Raw genomic sequence first — 20,690 nt, 5'->3', positions numbered from 1 at the left:
GCAGATCCTATGAGAGTCATTTTCCTGAAAGAGGTTGTTTGTTTGTGTGTTGGGGGGGTGTGTGGGGGGGGGGTGAGGGTTTGTGTTTAGGGTGAGGGTGGGTGGGTGGATGGTTTGCGTTCTGATACAAAAGAGGCATAATATTTTTACAATTCAATTAAAATAGTTATGCTTCTTTAAAAATAGCTCTAACCATGAAACAGATTTTAGACAATTCGTTGTAGTTCATGAATACCAAAAGAAGGCACTATTTCATGTATGGTTTTACCACATCATACCTTCATTTATTAGAAGAAAGTTCAACATTGAAGACAAACCACCAATGGATAAATAGTAACACAACTTTTTGGTTCCACCATTTTTGGACAACGTCACATCTAAAATACAAAACCGTGAAGGTTGATAATTGAGCATTCCTAAAAACCTAGAAGTACCTTAGTCAATTGTACTTCTTCAACAACTCAATGGCTATGTAGTTAATGTGAAGAAAGATGAAATCCAAAATTCTAGAACTCTGCTTCTCAAATAGTGTAAAAACAAACTAGCCCAAGACTCACAACCAAGAAGAAGAACAATTAAAAGGATGAAAAGGGTAAAATATTAATTTAATTTAAGGAAATTTTACAAGTTGGAAATGAGATCTCCACTTGCACAAGGTATGAAATTTGGAGTGTTGATGGTTTCTTACTCACTTTCTCTTTTCTCAAGGGCTATTTCAAGGACTTGGTGGTGAATGGGATTCCCTACATGTACATATAGGTGGTGGAGGAAATTTATAGCATGTGAGAATGCTTGTTCAAGAGGGTTCAACATGGAAAACGAATTTGCCACACATTCTTGTGCGATAAGAGATGCAACATTATACTCCGCCCCTATCGTAGAAAAGGACACCGAAATATTACTTCATGCTCCACCATGCACACGCCGATCCACATGAGAAAGTGACATGGTATGAACAACACGTGAAGTGGTGCCCATACAAAATTACATAAATACCCTCACTACATCCCACAAAATAAAATAAGATTTCTAGAAAATTCACTTTAAAATTTAATAGTTAAGAAGACCTAGTTAAACAGAAACAAAGATTATTTTTTTGTTTGATAGGTATAGCATTAGTAGTTAGCAAATGAAATTGGGCTCTAGGGCAAATTGAAACAAAGATAGAACACCAAAAACAAAAAGAATTCAGCTGCAGTACATACCCTTAGAAGAAGAGATAAAAAGAATTGGGACTAACATATAACAAGATGTGCAGTATAGTAAATAATTGAGACCTCAATAGGTAAAACTACATTGGAGTAGGGAAAAAAAAACATAAGTAATATTTAAAATAAAAATCCAAAGTGAAATAATTGATGTGAACAACATTGCAAGAAAGAACCCGGTGACATTATTATATTAGAAGAGTACTAGGAAAGAGTTCGAAGGGGGACCTAAGTTGATATGGAAGTATTTGGATCGTCACCAAGAAATATTTCAAGCCAAAGCAGGACAAACTAAGCCAAACGGACCTTCTTTTAATGACTAATTCAATATAACATCTTCCCTTATCAATGAAACCCACACAAATGATATGCAATACTTAAACCCCTTATGAGTATGGATAGTAAACAGAGGCAAAAGAGACAGTAAAGTCAACAGTGAATGTCTTATAGTCAATGAATAATTGAGACAGACACTTTTACTACTCATCTATTAGAAGAATATTCAACATTTGTTGTCACTGGGTGAAATAGTGAACTGGACTATTCTAGACTAGGTTCAGATATTAGGCCAACATGCAGTTCGATCACTATGGAAACTAAATGCAACCTAGTGAAATGTCAAACCTAGCCAGTGCCCAAGGGAGATGTACTTTTTTATTTCTTTTTTTGACGCAACAGCCAACCCCATTGAAAGTAGGACTAATCCTTTTAGATACACCATGCCACCACAAACATGTGTATCGAATAAATCACGGGTAGGAAGACTCAATCTCACGACCCTGGGGAGCAAACCCAGGCCGCTCAACCACTGCTCCACCACTCGGGTGGTTTATTTTAATTTATAAAGTAAAATCGCCAATGGGGGAGACTCAATCTCACGACCCTGGGGAGCAAACCCAGTTCGCTCAACCACTGCTCCACCACGAGTGATTCCTCTTTATTTTATCGAATAAAATCGCGAGTGGGGGAGACTCAATCTCCCGACTCTGGGGAGCAAACCCAAGTCGCTCAACCACTGCTCCACCACTCGTGTGTTTTTTTTTTTTTTTTCTTATCCCCTTTTTTATGATTTTGCATTAAGATTTTTAGAGGATGAGCTTTTTAGCCTTTATGCTTTCACACTTTTGAACTTCAGGGTATCATCATTTTTCAACCCAGGGTTTACTATTAGGCAGCCTTTTCCAATGGCACATACCAATGGCGGCTTTCACACTAATGTATCACTTTTTTTCTTTTCTTTTTGGGCTTCATTTCTTTTCACTTTTTTCTCTCATCCTCTTTTTTATGATTTTGCATTGAGATTTTCAGGGGATAAGCTTTTTTAGTCCTTTTGCAATGTGGTGGCTGTCACACTTTTGAACTTCAGGTATCATCATTTTTCAACCCAAAGTTGACAATTAGGCAGCCTTTTCCAAGGGCACATACCAATGGCGGCTTTCACACTAATTATAAACAGTCATTTTTACTACATCTCAACCCATAAGGAAATAACTAAGGAAGCTCAATCAAAGGATACATATAGGATCACATAGTGATAAAAACTGCAACATGGCCACAATCTAATCCTTGCTAGTAATAGACAAGGGTGCACTATGATCATCAAAGACTAACTAGTTGAATCACCCTCTAATTGAAGAGTAGTAAAGAGCCTATCAATTGAGATTCAAAGAGATCTAACTCATACTATAGACTCAACTGCTCTAGATTCTTAGATCATAATTTGGATCAAGATATGATCAATACAATGCCAATTATAATGAGCTAATGACTAGAAAAATTTTAATATTTAAAATTTTAATTTTAATTGTATTCAGCTGAATATGTTAAATTTGTTCCACAAAACATGGTTAAGAAAAATTGGTCTAAGACCGTGATCATCAAAGACTAACCAATTGGATCACCCTCTAGTTGAAGAGTAGTAAAGAGACTACCTATTGAGATTCAAAGATATCTAACCCATACTATAGGCTCAACTGCTCTAAATTCTCATAACATAATTACGATGAAGGGATGATCAATACATATAGGGTTCCTAAAATGCAAGTCACATAAGAAGATTTCAAATTATTTTTATAATTTCAAAAAGAATCAAGAAAATTGTATTTCAAAAACAATAAGTAAACAAAAATGTATGTATGATTAGAGAACCATATGACGAATGAAATGAATGCAGAAAAAATAGAGTAGATAATTGAAGAGGTATACTACAATATATTATAAATGAATGTGATTTTTCTAATTAAATTATGATACTTAAGTTTTAAGTGGACTTACGTATGTGTTATATATTTACTATTATATTGTCCTATTTGGTTTGAAACATGTAAGTTTTTAAGAAAATTGTGAAATAGGAAAACAAATTACTTGTTAACCTACATAAAAATACTTTACACAAAAACTAGTTGGTGTGCATGTGTTGTATAAATATGGCTCAATCTGGTTAGCAACATGTAGATTTTTTCAAATTCAATGGCCTAAGAGAGATGCACCATTGTTCTACATCAAGGTTGGAGCAACAATAGGTAGCATGCTGTCAGTCCCAATAACCTTCCCCAATCACTCAAATTATAAAATCAGAGAGAGAGAGATAGAGAGAGAGAGGAATGTGACTTCTAATGCCTAGCCTGAAAACTCAAATCAATCTTCTCTGCAACTTAAACTGAACAAGAGTCCCAACTGACCAACAACTCTCTTCTCTATTGTAAATGTCTGCGTTAGGTAGAGATTTATAATAGAGAAGAACATAGTGAGAATTTCCAATCCAATTAATTCAATTTTAGGTAAATGGGTTAAAAATAGAAAATCAAATGTGGGTTAGTGAAATCCTAATTTCTAATTATGGTTCTGAAAAAAAATTAGATTTTGAATAAGGGTTCTTCTAAGGAGAAAGTGGAGAAAAATGTTGAATAGGAATAAGAATGAGCTACACTGAGTTTGCATTACAGTTAGGGTTAAATACAGTAAATTGAAGATTTCTATCCGATTCAAAAATAAAATAAAAACAAAAACAATAGGATACATAAGAAACACAAATTCAATGACCTGAGATAGATGCAGCAACAAAAAATTGTGTGGGAGATGGATAGACAACTAGCCTAATTGTAGTCCTACTGTTGGTTTTCTCTTTTTTTTTTTTTAGTTCCACAACAAGCAAATCAAAATTTAAAGTTTTACACCGTAGTTCATTAATTTATTCAAACAAAGATGTAAGTGGAAGAATCAAACCCTCTCTCTGTAGCTCCAGCCAGATGAAAGCAGTGATTCTAAATCAAACCTAGAGTGACTTCTTGATCCAACCCAGATTAGAGAGTTCAGAGAGAAAGTAAACCCAGGCCTATTCTTCTCGATTGACAAGTACTCCAATTTGGAGCTCAAATCGTCAAGAATATCCCTAATCTTCGCAGGTCCGTAATTCCAGAAAATTTTGGTTCATTGAATCCGATTCGATTCTTCTCAGTGTCATCATCTCTCGACGAGATTTTACAGAGGTGATGGCTACCATGTAATTTGACCTTGATAGGTTTCTCTTCGGCTGAGGAATATTGATGAAAAAGAAAACAATTAAGAATCAAAGAGAGAATCATAGAGAGAGGAAGAGAGAGACGAAAAGATGAATACCTAGAGGTTTTGATCGATTGATTTTGAGACGAAAATCCTTTGAGGAGACGCTGGTGTCTCCCGTTGAGATTCAAGGGTTTCTTCTCTGCCAACAAATGAGAAGGAGAGAGAGAGAGAGAGAGAGCGTGCGTTCTGATGTGGTGGGTGACGTCTCGATTTTATAAAGAAGAAGCGGGATTTCAAAATCGTACAGCTGTTTATTTGACGTGTTAATTACCGTTACGTTCAAACTCCGTCCATTTGAAACGGTTGACTGACATAATCTCAATTTTCCTTACTAGGATTAAGAGGGCTCATAGAAATTAATATTTTTTTAATAAATTAATTTAAAATTTAACAATTTTTTTAAAGTAATTTTCCCTTTTTTATTTTTTAGTTATTATTTTTTTTTAGGATTATACTTGTTTAAATTTTATTTGAGCTCCTAACTAAGTTGTTCATGCATTCCAATGTGTACAAAAAAAAAAAACTTGGTCAATTAAAGAATTCACACATCAAAAAAACTAATCAAGTTCTATAGAATTATCAAACACAAATAAATATTTTAATTTTAACCTTCAAACAATTGAGGGTTTTTTTTTTAAATTTCAACATCCTAAACTTCCTGAAAATGATTTAAATTTTTTTTTAATAATAATAAATAAAGAGAACAAATTTATTGAAATTGGTATACCAGCATTTTCAGATAGATATGAGAATATGATATCAATCTTGAAAAAGAAAAAAAAAATCTCAAAATAGGAAAATATATGAGCAAAAGAATGAAAATAGATGAAATGGATCACATAGGAAACCTACATTGACCAATCAACATGTCCAATGCTATTGGGGATTAAAATGGAAAGTTAACTTCTTATGTATTCCCACAATGCAGCATATATATGTAAAAGCATTAGTAAAACACATATGCTTGAGAGAATCAACCTAAAAAAGGATTGCATGTAATTCATATATGCTACAAACTACTGTATGAAATATTTCAATATAATAGTGTCAAAGGCAAGGAGGGACCTAGGTGAATACACAAAAAAACCAAAAGTAAACGATTATAGCGGGCCACCACCTTATTCCCAAGTCGTGGCCTAGGCACCTTGACCAGTCCACCTTGTTCCCAAGTTGTGGTCTATTGCAGAAATTAAAGAAGATGAATATCTAAAATATACATTTTAAGGTGAAATAATATTCCAATATGTGATTGTTGGTTGAAAGTGATTAAACAAGATTTTTGAGATTATGAAAATGCCAAATGGATGGAGCACTATGGTACCTATTCAAAAGAACAGAAGAGATATGTAAAGTTGTCTTGATCAAAGTGGGATACAACTTATAAGAAAAATGTGAAACTGTAGACACCCATTTTTGCATCTGCTTAATTCGACAATTCGTCACCCGGTTGTTGCGGATTCCTAATGATGAGCATAAAGAACTCGAAGGCTTGTGAGTACTGTTCTGGGTTCCTTCCATTTTTTTTTTTTTTTTTCATCCCACTACTCGTCACGACTCGATATAGAAATCTACGCACGCTTAGGATCGCTACATCATATGCCCAACTTAGCAAGTACGTACGCATAGGTTCGCTACACAGTTCGATAACTTAGAGATCACGCTACACTAGGAAAATATGACTTTGAGACTTAGAAATAATCACATAGGGATTGAAAGAAACCTTACGCTAAAATTTGTAAAAATCTGTAAAAATCACAAAAATTACGAAATTACCCCTCATAAATTTCGGACCCTCGAAAATCTCGAAAATACCTCCATTGCACTCAGAATGTGATTTTGAGTCTAACGGCACCCAAATCGATGAAAACAGAAAAATTCAAGAAAAATCATATAAAAATCACCAAAATGACGAAAATACCCCTCGTAAATTTCAAACCCCTGAAAAATCTCGAAAGTACCTCCATTGCACTCAGAATGTGATTTCGAGTCTAACGGGACCCAAATCGATGAAAACAGATAAATTCAAGAAAAATCATCAAAAAATCATAAAAATGATCAAAATGCCCCTCAACATCCAACTCTAATATAGAGACCCTGATCCCTAGGAAAATAAAATTCAAATCGAAAATTAAACTAAAATTCAACCAAGAAACCAATTTAAAATTCAAATCAAATTTAAATAGAAAATCAAATTGAAAATCTAATATCAAAGTCAAGTTAAAATCAAATTGAAAATCAAATTAAAAATGACTCAACCAATTAAAATGTAAAATAAAATGCAAATTCAAATACAAATTCAAATTAAAAAGAAAACTTAAATATCAAATTAAAATATCGACAAAATCCAATCGAAATTCAATTCAAAATCGGATTAAAAAATAAATAAATTCAAATTAAAATTCAAAACCCAAAATAACTAAATAAATAAATTATTATCGACCAATCACGACTCATTAGATAGGATCGTCGTACTACGAGTACCGTGGTATCATCACCCCTATTCTCCAAAAAAAAAATAAAATAATAAAAATAAAAATAAAAATAAAAACGTTGGAAGACCCATTTTTTTCTTTTTGGTGCGTATGTGCCATTGGAAAATAATGCCTAGTAGTAAACTCTCTAGGTTGAAAAATGATGATACTCTAAAGTTCAAAAGTGTGAAAGCATAAGGGCTAAAAAAGCATATCCTCTGACATTCTTAATGCAAAATCATAATAAAGGGGGATAAAAAGAATCACGAGTGGTAGAGAAGTGGTTATGCGACCTAGGTTTGCTCTCTACTATCATGAGATTGAGTCTTCCCACCTATAATAAAATGAAAAGGAATCACTCGAGTGGTGGAGTACTGGTTGAGCGACCTGGGTTTGCTCCCTAGGGTCGTGACATTGAGTTTCCCCACCCATGATAAAATAAAAATAAATCACCTGATTGGTGGAGCAATGGTTGAGCGACCTGTGTTTGCTCCCTAGAGTCGTGACATTGAGTCTCTCCACTCGTAATAATAATAAAAAAAAGAATCACTCGAGTGGTGGAGCAGTGGTGGAGCGACCTGGGTTTGCTCCCCAGAGTCATGATATTGAGTCTCCTCACCCATAATAAAATAAAAAAAAGAATCACTCGAGTGGTGGAGCAGTGGTGGAGAGGCCTGGGTTTGCTCCCCAGAGTCGTGGCATTGAGTCTCCCCACCTGTAATAAAATAAAAAAGAATCACTTGAGTGGTGGAGCAATGGTTGAGCGACCTGGGTTTGCTCCCCAGATTGAGGTTTTTTTTAAATTTCAAAATCTTAAACTTCCTGAAATTGATTAAAAAAATTAAAAAAATAATAATAAATAAAGAGAACAAATTTATTGAAATTCGTATACAAGCAATTTTAAGATAGATATGAAAAATATGATATCTATCTTGAAAAAGAAAAAAAAAATCTCAAAAGAGAAAAATATACAAGCAAAAGAACAAAAACAGATGAAATGGATCACATATGAAACCTACATTGACCAATCAACACGTCCGATGTTATTGGGGCTTAAAATGGAAAGTTGACCTCTTATTTGTTCTCACAATGTTGCATATATATGTAAAAGCATTAGTAAAACACATAAGCTTGATAGAACCAACCTTAAAAAAGGATTGTATGTAATTCATATATGCTGCAAACTACTATATAAAATATTTCAATATAATAGTATCAAAGGCAAGGAGGGACCTAGGTGAATACACAAAAAACCAAAAGTGAACGATTACTGCAGGGCCACCACTTTGTTCCCAAGTTGTGGCCTATTGTAGAAATGAAAGAAGTTGAATATCTAAAATATATATGTTAGGGCGAAATGATATTCCAATATGTGATTGTTGGTTGAAAGTGATTAAACAAGATTTTTGAGATTATGAAAATGCCAAATGGACGGAGAAGCACTATGGTACCTATTCAAAAGAACAGAAGAGATATGAAAGTTGTCTTGATCAAAGTAGGATACAACTTATAAGAAAAATGTGAAACTATGGGATAGTTGTGGATAAATGATTAAGAAAATAACAACACATCAAAGAATCAAGTCGGCTTACATCAAGGGAGGTCAACTACGGAGAATATCTTTTTTACTTGGACAAATGAAGGAGAAGGTTCAAGGAAGAAAGGGATAAAAATGTACATAACTTTCATTGAATTAGACAAAACATATCTTGTTGGGTTAAGGGTTGGGAGCCGTAGACTCCTGAAAGTGAACTCATATGTTCACACATAATCCTAAGAGTTCATTTTCATGAGTCTACTAATCATGGCCCTTAGGTTAAATAGAATGACGATTATCAATAACAATGCCTAGCAATTCACTCAAATCAGCTAACAAGATCTATTGTAATTGAATCCAAATGCTGCAAACATAAAAATCAATAATATAATTATAATAGCCTCTTAAATCAATTCTAGGCCATCAACACTAGAGGGTTGTGGTGTTATTTTTTCTCAAAATGACCCCATTTGTCCTACATTTGTGCTAACTCTCCAAACTTTTTATGGTATTTTTCTAATTTTTGTAAGTTTAGGTCAGTATCTATTCTTCTTATTTTATTTAAAAGCACATTTAATGTCATTATTCTTAATTCAGAGGACAGTAGTGACCATGGTAGCAAAACATTGATGCTTGTAAGTGACAAAAAGATGGGGTGCTAAAGGTTGTGGTGTGGTATGCATGGTTTTAAAACTTCTAACAGATTTTGACATTTTTTCCATATAAAACAATTAATTTTTAACATCTATATATAAACTAACAAAAAGCGTGGCTTTGAACGTAGTGGAGTGGAGGAACAACATTCATTTAGCCAAGTCAACCACAAGGTTTCGATGATCTCTAAGAAATAAAATTTTATGATTGAATGGCTATTACTCTAGTTTTAACAAACAAATCCATGTTATGCATATTTTTAAATAATAAGGAAAGCATGCTGAGAATTACTAAATCATCTTCTTTTTTGCATCAATTATTTTCTTAGGGGCTAACCATACATTTAAAAGGTATGTTGTTGGCTTGTTGGATACAAAGCATTTCTAGAAACATCAAACCCTTGAAAAGCTTACAATTCAATTTTCAACCTTTGAACCGTGTTTTATGATATGTTCATACACTATGTTCACCATGGTAGATACTTATTTTGCATATCTCAAACAACTGGATCGACCCCAAATCCCGTTAGTGTACTCTAGTATAAACCAATTAGTCGTGTAAGATTGGTCCCTCCTTTTTGAATAATTAATCATGCCATAACTTTGAACAGAATTACTGGTTTTAATGTCATTTCCATGTTGGTTCCAGTCCTATGTTACCTGGTTCATAAATTTGCTTGGTTCGAACTTGGGTTTGGGGTTCACCACTCTAGAATGAACCATGTTTGTAGGGGGTAGGTAGAGATAATTCGGTTTACTGGGTTGCTTTGGTTTCCTAGATTGGTTTGCTTGTGCATATATATAACTCAAGTATACAAGTTTTAAGTACAATTGTAAAGTTAAAAATATTCAAGTTAAATAAAAATAAAATAATTTAAATTTTAAATATGAACAATAAAAAAATATAATATATTGGTTTGGTTCAATTTGAACCAATTAAAAAATTATTGTTAGATGCGGTCCATGTTGTTCGATTGAGTTGGTATCTGTTTATATGAATTACTAAGAATGTGGTTAAGACTCGATAGGCAGCTTCTTTGTTAGAGGGTCAGGTTGTATCTTTGTTTGCCCCCATAAGAGCCCACAAATATATTTTGAGTCATGATAATCCGACTCCCTTTTTTGTATTCTCATTTCACAGAACCATAGATCTTTTTTTTTTCGGGATACACAAGGACAGATCTTTACGGTTTTGTATGGTTCTGTGAATGGAGCATACAAAAAAAGGCAGTCAGATTATCATTATTCGTATGTGTTCTAACTTCCAAGGTACGCATTGGGAATGCTATGGACACCTAATGAGCCTTCCTTCATTACCTCTGATTCTATCTCTGGTGCAGTTGTGTTGGATTCTACACTATGTCATATTGCGCTAAAAACGACGGCCCAAGACCGTCATTTTTTAAATAATGATTGCACTGTAGCCGTCATTTTTAGCACAATACAACGTAGTGCTAAGTCCAGTTACTACACCTTTGACGTTGTCACTAGCACATTTCGGGATGCAATGGCTATCGGGAGTTGGTGGCCATCTACAAATTGCTCCCGGTCATCCAATATCAAGATCACATCATAGACATCTACAAATCTCTCCCCAAAATTTAGAGGTGGCATTATTATGGCATTCATATTAGTGTCCACACCATCAGAATTCAATGATTTCTGCTCTGAATAATCCTAAAAAAAGAAGTGAAAAAAATCAAACAATTATCAAGAGTTTATTTCAATATTATGAACATGTAAAAGCTTCTATCCTTACAGATGATGAGCATGCTTGTAAAATAAAAGAGCTTTGCGCTAAATCAGCAAAATATGAAGAATCTGAACCGCATTGTGCACCTCCACAAGGAAATTCATGTTGATTATTCTCCTCAACAAAGTCCACTCGACCTGATTTTTTATAGAGTTCCCATTTAAAATACCCAATTTTGGGTAAACAGAATACCTAGTTACTTTATTGGCATGGTCAAGAAAGCATACCAGCTTCCTTAAACTTGCTGGTAGTTAAGGTTGCAAGAGAATCCCTTCCAAGAGCTTGCCCACACTCTGAAAGCATTGCATCAACTTGATCTTTCCGAAGATGATGAAGAACAGCAGACCAAATTGAAGAGGTCTCCTTGTTTTGGGTAGCTTGTGAAACCTTTGCAAAAGCAATACGAATTTGTACCTCAGAATACCCCATATGTGTGAACTGACGAAAGGGAAAAACCAAATCAGAAGCAAAAAGTACAAAAAGATTTACATAACAAGCAACCAGATATTGATTACAAAAAGAGAGAAGAAAATACAATGGCACAATAGAAAACAAAGTTCAAACTTCAAATATTTCCACTACAGTAATGTGCCAAAAGATGTGGGTGTGACCTTCCATTGATGCATACACCACTGAAGAAATGACAATAAATTACATAGACGTGTAAAAGCTAGTCCATCCATAATTAATTATGAGAAACAGGATCCCAACATTCAGAAAGAACCATTAGGTTGCACAACAATCATCTGCTCAATAAGCTTAACATGTCACCTGTCACCTGTGTAGCAATATTTTACTACCCAGTGTTTTCTTCACTTGGTAGGCCACATCATCAGTGGCCCTGGTATATGAAATTATACACCGAATGTCGTGTTTAATGGACTAAGGTTGTAGAGGAGGCACAAAATGCTCCTAAGAGAAAAAATCATCACTAGAAATTGTTCCAGAAATGATCTGAAACATTTTTTTGTGATAAAATCTCGTCATATAGGTAAAACTTAATGACAGACACATCCCATGACCAATAATCCCAGATTTTATTCAATTCTTTACCACAACTACCTAAGAAAGTTTCTCAGAGAACTTGTTCTAACCATTTCCCCCCCACCCGGCACTCCCCCACAATAGGACTAGCAGGGTGTATTTTAGTTATGTAAAGGTATGAGTGAATTGTGCAGCAATAACGACTGCATATTGAAGCCTTCCATATGTAATATTCTGATTCTTCTTCTATTTCCCTTTTTTTATAAGACAGCAGTAAGACTGTTGAGCTTTCCCCGCTTGTTTTGGTAAGACAGCGCTAAGACTGCCATGCTTTATAGAGCTGAATGTTAAGCAAACAAGAAATAAAAAAATTCATAGGACTATCACAAATACAATGTCGTTGCCAGGAAAAATTAAGGACAAAGTCAAATGAGCATACATAAAGGAATTTAGGAGTAACCCCAATGAGGATGAATAAATGAAAGTCAATTGAGACTGTTTGTGCATTTCTAATGAAGATCTATGTAAACAACACTATTTTCTAAAAAAAATTCATGTCTGACTCTGCTTTGAAACAAGTCTCAGGTTAAAATGTAATTTTATAATGATGAGGGATCATAGAAATGGTGACATCCCTATTGAGAGAATTTATTTACGTTGGATGTATTGAAGTAAAGAAGAGGCCTCCCAGCATATATATACTCTCTAAACTACCAAGAATACATGATAGATATTTGTGAAGAAAAGATTTTACCTTCTCAAGAAACTCAGCTGGAACACCAACTGATTTTCCTTGACTACTCACATCAACAGATGTGTGTCACTTTTTGTTCAAGCAAATTCGTAAGATCAAACATCAAATCCGATGAATATTGAACATCTTGACTAGGAAATCGTTTGATTGTATCCAAATGAGCAGTACAATGAACTAAACCAGACCTCAAAAGGCATCCCATCGCTGCTTCCTTACCTTCCTGAGTTAGCATGTACCTGCACTAATAACAAAGTAGGTTAAATCAACATGCACACACAAAAAAAAAAAAAACTAACCTAGTTTACAATTACATACAAATAAAAAATTAACAAATGTGAGATGGTAATAGTTCCCCAAGTAAACATGTATAGTACAACAAAACCAAAAGAAGTTCTAAAAGGCAATACGTTTTTTTTTTTTATAGTTGTAAAAATTTTAGGGACCGACTACCACCCATTACCAATTGCACTCCATCACTTAAAACTTCCCCTTTGTACTTCATTTGGATGATTCCACTCCAAAAATAATAGCAAAATATTGCACTCCTTTTCTTCTTCTTCTTCCTCAATCAGGCCTACATAAATTAATGTTGGTTCAATCATTTTTGTATAGTCTAATCTATGTGCAAACATCACATAGATGGGTTTTGACAATTTTAACGTCATTGTGAGGCTTAAGAAACTTGTTGGAATCCATGTCGACAGTTTGGGTTGATCAGTAATCATAGAATTCCAAGACATAAGATTCAAGCAAAGGTTTCTTTTATCAATTTTTAAATAATAAAGCATAAATAGAGATTGGAAAATCAATACCTTCATTTAAAAAACAAAATATTCACCAAATCATAAAAGTGGAGTAGGGGAGGGCTAACTTCTTAAAGATACTTTGAAAAAGTGTTGTCTCATCGTCCATGGGTTTAAAAACCACCTAGTGGGGGCTTTTGCTTTTCACCAAAACATGGAAATACAAACAAATTAGCACAAACATAGAACGAAATATAAGAAAAAGAACTTGAAGGAGATAAGAAGATAGGATAGCCTCATATCAGTCAGATGAATATTCTGCAGAACTCAATTAATATGCCATAGGAGGCACTGACTTCAATGTAGACAGATATTACAAGGAAAACTCAACATAACCATCCTACATGTAAAGGCAAAGCTAAGATAAATAACTCAAGTAGATGGCCATAAAGCTATGCATTTGGCATAGACAAGATGCCAGGCTTGGAAGTTGATAGGACTTGGAATTAATGAACCCTGTAAGCATCATATTCATGAGGACTAAAGATGTATTGGACTGGCTCCATTCAAGAATTCCTCCATGATTGAGTTTCAATTGAACAAGCGGCCTCTTATGATCATTACAAGCTTATTTAGAATTTCAACATTTTCAGCCAGATAATTTTCAGCTACTTGCTTATCTTGAAGAAATTCCCTTTCTAATATGGTAACAACTTCCTTTTTTGAAGATGACTCCATGCTGACAAGCCATCTCCAAGACGTCTGCTTCACGGAGAATGCCCCTCCCAAATCCTATTTCCAGGTCAGTCTTCTTCATTGCAGCTGTCAGTTTATTTTTCACAACTTGCACAGAAACAGAAAGACCAGCAATCTGAAAAAAAACAGAAATTACAAAAACCAGATCAAGAAACCCAAGGTAAAGACGAGCATTAAAATGAATTATCGGGCGGATGGACGTGATGAGGAAAAAAAAAACCCCCTTGAAGATCAACAAAGGTGGTGTTGTAAGATCAAAAAGCATAAAAAATGTTTAGAAGTTTATAATTTAAAAAATATGAGTCAAAAGATACAGAATCTTGATTACAATGAAATTCAAGCTATACCAAAACCAATATGATTATAATATTTTTATCAAGTTTACCATGACTTGGTCATTAAGTTCATCTCATTTGTATAAAGCTCAATACAACTTCATTTGTTAACCAGTGCACAACTGCACATCATTTCACCTTTTGGTTAAAGTAGACTAACCCTTACCTTCCTCTGCTCTGTGCCCGGGAGGAGATATTCTTCCAATGGATTACCTCACTCGTTTGGATAAGCACTTCTCCTCAACCCATTCCACCTTCATGAATTTCAGTCTTGGGGGAGGTAAAACCACCATAATTTCCAAACTACTAGATGGACCAGACCTAATGAAGTTAGACAGCCATCCAACTTTATGATGCGCTTATTTACCAGGTTGGGTCTGTATGTACTTCAAATAAATATAGTCATTATGCACCCTCCTTCAATGCTAACAGTTTTACCTCATTTTCTTTCCTAATCAATCCTGTTCTTATACCTCTCATCCAAACAGCTGCATAGAATTTCAAAGCATTTCCACCACAAGTTACATCATTAGCAGACCCAAAACCTTCATGTGGCCTTGATCTAACCTGGATAACATAGATCAATATCATCCAACAGCTAACACTAATAAACACAATTCATCCCTCATGTACAAGAGAGAAATTGAAACAAGTGCAATTAATGATAATTAGTTCAGAGCCATTAAACAAACAGGAAATATACCTGGTTTATGAAAATAAGAAGAGTTTGGGACTGGCATAATGAGGAATGAATTTTTCGTAGTGCTTGAGTCATCAATCGTGATTGTAACTCTGGGAAAGAGCCATTTATAGCTCCATCAAGTTCACATTGGGATACAAGAGCTGCTACCTGTAGAAGTCATCGGCTTATGTGAAGGAAAAGAAGTGAACTCGCAACTAAATGAAACAATTACTGACTATTCATATCCACGGAAGAACAATGTCCAGCAATAGTATAGCAAGAAAGTGTATAACTGATCCAAGAGTAGTACCACCTCACAGTTCCTCTTGTATACACCCAGGACAAACATATTTTCAGCATTTCCTTGTATCGAGAGAAATCTCTAAGTAGAAAATATAAAATTATTAGTCAAGTGTTCTTGCAGTGTCACCAATAATACTTTTCATTTATATTGTACTGTTCTATCCCAATTTACTCGGATAGCATCACAACCGTGTGAACAATGAAGATTGAAGTTTCAACTTAACAAGAACTAAATAAAAACCTGAGCATTAGATAATGAAAAGGTTTCATGAAAGGACATAGTGAATGATATGTTACCATTTGTTTAAGCATTAAAAAGCCATAGAATATCTGTAATCATATTAACATAGAGAAAGAAATCACTTACACTATCAACCACAATAACCACTATAAATCCACTTCTAGCTAGGGTATCAACAATACTTAATAAATTTTCAGCAGAATCTGCCCGTGAAATAAGCAGATTTTCAGTGTCTACACCTATTGACTCTACAAGTGATGGATCCATTGCATTCTCTACATCAAGATAAGCACAATATCCTGCAAAATAGAAATAGAACTCTTCAATTTTAAGCACAAGATACACTGATATTGTAAGAGTGCAAAAGGCAATTATAACGAACACTTGTGCCATGACCGACTTATCCCAGTATTGGAGATGATAACATGTGTTTTATTTGGTCAAGCCGTGTACCACCCTCGTCTCTTTGGTCACCAACTCCATCAATGTCATGGCAGCTTTCCTCTCATCATCTTAGATTATATTGCTTATTATATATGAAAATAAAACTAAATCACGCATTGACTACTAAAAATCATCCAGCTTTAGCATTTTAAACATCCTAGATAGTCTTGGCAGAAAAAATTCAACGATGATGTATCAATAATCTTTTTTACTAGTAAAGGAACAAATACCTTATTTATTATCAACAAAAAGTTTCAGAATTAATCCCCTAGAAAAGGAAAAGCTCAGAAATTCATAGCAGCAATATAGAATTATTACTTCAAAAGCAAGAATACAAGCACCACTAAATCAAATCATTGTGGTTGACTCAGTCCAAGATGGAAGGATACAAATAAAATTGTTTGCATCAATTGCCCAGGAAATTTTAGATAGGGAAGCTGCATTTTGGAGGTATTCTAGATGAAGGGTTAACATATGTTACTTGGGTCTTAAGTTAGGTTTTAGGTTCTCTCCCCCCCCCCCCCCCCCCCGCCCCCTCCCCCCCAAAAAAAAAATAATAATAAAATAAATTTAAATAAACAAAAAAAAAAAATTGATTCTCCTATAACATGTAAAGGAGACTTTTGATTATTGAATGTGATCTTCTCTTAGAGTTTTGTTAGATCCTTTGTAAACTAAGGGTTTTATTGGATTAGCACCCTGCAAGAGGTTTTCCCTATATTCCCTCTAAGAAACCTTGGCTAAAACAGAGATCAAAGTTTCATTTTTTTTACTTTACCTCATCCAACTTTCCAGCTGCTTGCATCAAAATTGCCTTGGCAAACTAGATAATGGGCACTAGGTCATTATGGAAGTTTGAAAGAAGTGATTACGAGGAATGATCCAATGGTTAGGATCCATCCTTTTGGTAGGGACTTATATACAGGCCAAACTTTATGATTATTACAGCAGTTTTGAAGGGAGGACTTGCTTGACCTAGCTCCTTCTCATCTCTGGCGCTAGAATCTTTCTTTCCACATGTATGATGTAGAACTTGGTTTCACGCCTTAGTCACTATTGAATCAACGAACATGCTAACATGCATATGTTAACCCATAGAATACACGTGCAAATTGTATGTCTGTAAGTGGCACACTATTAAACTGATTGACTCACTCAGCTATAGATTGAATTAGATAAAAGACACTTTATAAGTTTAAACTAAATCAAAGGATGAGATTTTAAGATACGTCAAAGGCTACATGATCATGTGCATCATCCAGTAAACATTTGCTTAGTTTATAAAACAATAAATACAAGTTCCCAAAGTCAACACTCTAACATGCCAAGAAATGATTAAGCTTCAAAGCTGCTCCAGCAATGTGAAACACAACCACCGTAACTTCAAACTTTACCCTTCAAGAAACACGAACCTCCAGGCCCAAAGAAATGATTAGCACATAGTCATCCGTCATTCACTAAAATTGTTTTGAGCTTAGTGTAAGTGGAAATGACAAAAATGTAGATTCTAATGTCTCTGCAATATTTAAAGATGGAGCTGAACTAACTAAATCAAAAATTTTAAACAATACGAGCACAATAGATTAGTAATTTAGTACATATGTACTCATGACATCTCAAGGAATCTATCATCTTTGTCAAGTCGTATGTTCATGGTCATGGTTCTAAAGCTAGATGGGTGAGGTTCAAATTGAAACTTAACTTGGCTATTACTTTTGTTTCATGGAAACAAAGTAAGTGTGACCAAACCATATTTCATAAGTAGAAAGAAAAAAGTAACTAAGCACCTCCAAGCTTTTGAGCTTCCTTGATAATATGGACAGCAAGAGTAGTTTTTCCCGAAGCCTCCCGCCCATAAATTTCAACAATGCTTCCCTGCACAATGGAATTTTCCTTAAGCCTAAGAGCATAGTCCTTCAACTTTTATGGGCGTGACATCCAAGAATATATTTTTCCACAAGCATGATAGAATAGTCCTAGTTTTTTATTTTCCTCCTTTTACAAAGGTTACTCCCACGAATGCAGCCATAAATTTCACATAGATTGTTTTTTCATCAAAAATACTATTTGAAATCTTCGGTCTTTCTACTCTTCCTCTATCCCATAGGTACAAAGTTTGAATCAATAGAGAATATTTTCTTTTGTATCAATCAATATTTTGACATTGCAATTCCTCCCCGATACCTCCTAAGGAAAATCCCAAATTGACAAGTTAGCATGAGCTTATCCATGTGGGTGTGCACTCTTCGAATAGGAATTCATTTTCTGAAAAATCCTTTCTTGCTTTGATGGGTCATCTAAGATCCTTTTGAAAACTATGTTGTGTTGAATAGATATCTATATGTTCCAACTTTTTTGGAAATGCTTAAATTGCATGAGAGCTACTTTGTTATCAATAATAGAAGCTACTAAAAACTAGGATAGCAAAAACTTTGAGTAAGAAGATAAATTGGGCAAGTAATAAATGAAAGTTGTACCCTTCCATCTATGCATTTCCACCTTACAATTGACACCCCTTGAACTGAAATTTGCAATATGAAGAGAGTGAATGGTGAAACACATGGAGCTCATTGGGCCTGACACGACCCCCACTCGCGTACACTATGAAGATATTTGCCATGATTCACCTATTAACAAAAAGAGAGGCATGCAGCGACAATCTTGAAAACCCAACCCTTTAAAATAAACAAGCTTCACAAAAAATAGGATAGATATGAAAAAGGAATACAGTTGAATAAAAGAAAAAAAAATCGTGCAATATTGGTAACAACGCACGCTACAATTGTTATCTACCTTTGGTAATCCTCCAATCCCAAGAGCCATATCAAACTTTAAAGATCCTATATAGGATATAATCGGGGCATACCGCGAACCAAAAAAACGTTGCAATGACAACATAGATTCTTTACCGAATACACTAGCAATCTGAGAGAGAGCCAGATGACGTGCAACATCTTTTTCCATTGCTTCACCATCATCATAGAGTTGATCACGCTCATATTCTGATATAAGCTCAACTGAAACCAAGCAAATATTCAAACTGGTAAATTAAACAAAATCACTTATTACCAGTCATCAACTCAAACCTTTAAGAAGTTTCTTGAATACATATTATTTTTCTGGATAAAAATATACATAAATTGTTTCACACTTTTTGCTGGAAAAATTAATGATCAATTAACTTTAAACGGAGAATGTTTTGATTCAATATGAGAAGAACCCCCCCTCCCCTCAAGAAGGGGAGGAGGGTGATGAGGAAGCCCTCGAGAACCAACCTCGAAACAACGGACTAAAAGCCAACCGTGGCTGCATCAAATTCATTTACAATTTGCCCTATCTAAAAGCCACATCCTCAAACCATAAACCCATACATTTTATAATAATAGATGATCAGTAATAAAAGGAAGCTGCAACACTCAAAAAAAACATTATTTATTTCAATCTATTGATACAAAGACAAGGACAACTATTCCTAAAGTAACAATAAAAATAGAAATCCTACTAGAACTAGAAAATAGAAATAAATCTTATTAGAATTGGGAAACTACTTAGAATTGTAGATGTCCTACATCAAGAGGGATGTAAGATTGCCACCTTACAGAAAAAATACAATGAATTTGCACATAATTCAGCCCATTTGAACATTAAATACTCGAAGAAGACCCCTTTAAATTCATCAAAGATTTTACTCCACACAAAGATAAGTCCCATTCAAGTTCCCAACACTTTCACTAAGCCATCATATGGTTCAAAGCATAGAAGCATTTCACATTTTCATGCATCAAAGTCAAATATTTATACCAATTTTTCACTGGTTTCTATGCCAAAACCACTACCTTTGTGAACATTGCAAGCCAAAAATTAACAATAAAAAAGAACAAAGTTGCACAAAATGAAAGAAATATGGAAATTACAAATAATTACCTACAGAAGAAAAGGACTGGGTGTGCATCCCAATAGAACTAACAGAATCTCTTTTTCCTTTCTGAAATTCCAATTAAAAGCAACAATTTTATAGTTCAACCAAGTTTAGATTCATTGTGTGAGAATAAAAACTGATAGGAATTGAAGTTTGTTGAATAGTTATCTATTAGAAAAAGGCAAGTAAACGAATTACTAATCCAGAAGGGAGAATAAAGCATGGCCAGGCCACCAATGCACCACAATGTCACAAACACAAGAATCACAATTGTGTGGGTCCAACTATATAAGTCTGTGTGGATCCAACTATATAAGTCTGTGCTATTTTTCGGGAAATCAAA

General features: G+C 34.4%; 1 protein-coding gene and 2 long non-coding RNA genes across 4 annotated transcripts in view; all 3 read right to left on the bottom strand.

Annotated features, from left to right (window-relative positions):
• The window catches only part of LOC147397792 (uncharacterized), a 15,518-nt gene extending 10,367 nt beyond the window's left edge, over positions 1–5,151 (bottom strand). The window contains exon 1 of one of the 2 annotated variants that reach the window (XR_015179593.1): positions 4,434–5,151. This is a non-coding gene — a long non-coding RNA (uncharacterized LOC147397792). The remainder of the gene's footprint in view (positions 1–4,433) is intronic. The other variant, XR_015179592.1, reaches the window with a different exon arrangement.
• Positions 5,152–10,952: 5,801 nt separating this feature from the next.
• Positions 10,953–13,435, bottom strand: LOC147397791 (uncharacterized). The gene is made up of 3 exons (XR_015180165.1): positions 12,925–13,435; positions 11,414–11,624; positions 10,953–11,323 (listed from the first exon to the last, which is right to left on the bottom strand). It is a non-coding gene; the product is annotated as an uncharacterized LOC147397791 (long non-coding RNA).
• Positions 13,436–14,084: 649 nt separating this feature from the next.
• Positions 14,085–19,749, bottom strand: LOC147397790 (DNA repair protein recA homolog 2, mitochondrial-like). The gene is made up of 7 exons (XM_086448872.1): positions 19,704–19,749; positions 19,222–19,445; positions 18,216–18,303; positions 16,111–16,283; positions 15,462–15,608; positions 15,197–15,325; positions 14,085–14,538 (listed from the first exon to the last, which is right to left on the bottom strand). The coding sequence occupies exons 1-7, from the start codon at positions 19,747–19,749 to the stop codon at positions 14,344–14,346; spliced, it is 1,002 nt and encodes a 333-aa protein (XP_086304998.1). The 3' UTR covers positions 14,085–14,343.
• Positions 19,750–20,690: the final 941 nt, after the last annotated feature.

This window comes from Akebia trifoliata, chromosome 7 (assembly GCF_017979445.1).
Source record: "Akebia trifoliata isolate Shusen 1 chromosome 7, ASM1797944v1, whole genome shotgun sequence".
Classification (NCBI taxonomy): domain Eukaryota; kingdom Viridiplantae; phylum Streptophyta; class Magnoliopsida; order Ranunculales; family Lardizabalaceae; genus Akebia; species Akebia trifoliata.
Note: the sequence above shows the minus strand (reverse complement) of the source record. Positions and strands in the feature narration are given on the sequence as shown.

What these genes read in the sequence shown, in the direction of transcription:
- LOC147397790 (XM_086448872.1), bottom strand. Translation starts at nt 19,749, where the DNA reads ATGAATTTGATGCAGCCACGGTTGGCTTTTAGTCCGTTGTTTCGAG. An exon ending in TTTTAGTCCGTTGTTTCGAG is followed by an intron (nt 19,446 to 19,703) that starts GTTGGTTCTCGA and finishes GCTTGGTTTCAG; the next exon opens with TTGAGCTTATATCAGAATAT. An exon ending in TTCTTATTTTCATAAACCAG is followed by an intron (nt 15,326 to 15,461) that starts GTATATTTCCTG and finishes TATGTTATCCAG; the next exon opens with GTTAGATCAAGGCCACATGA.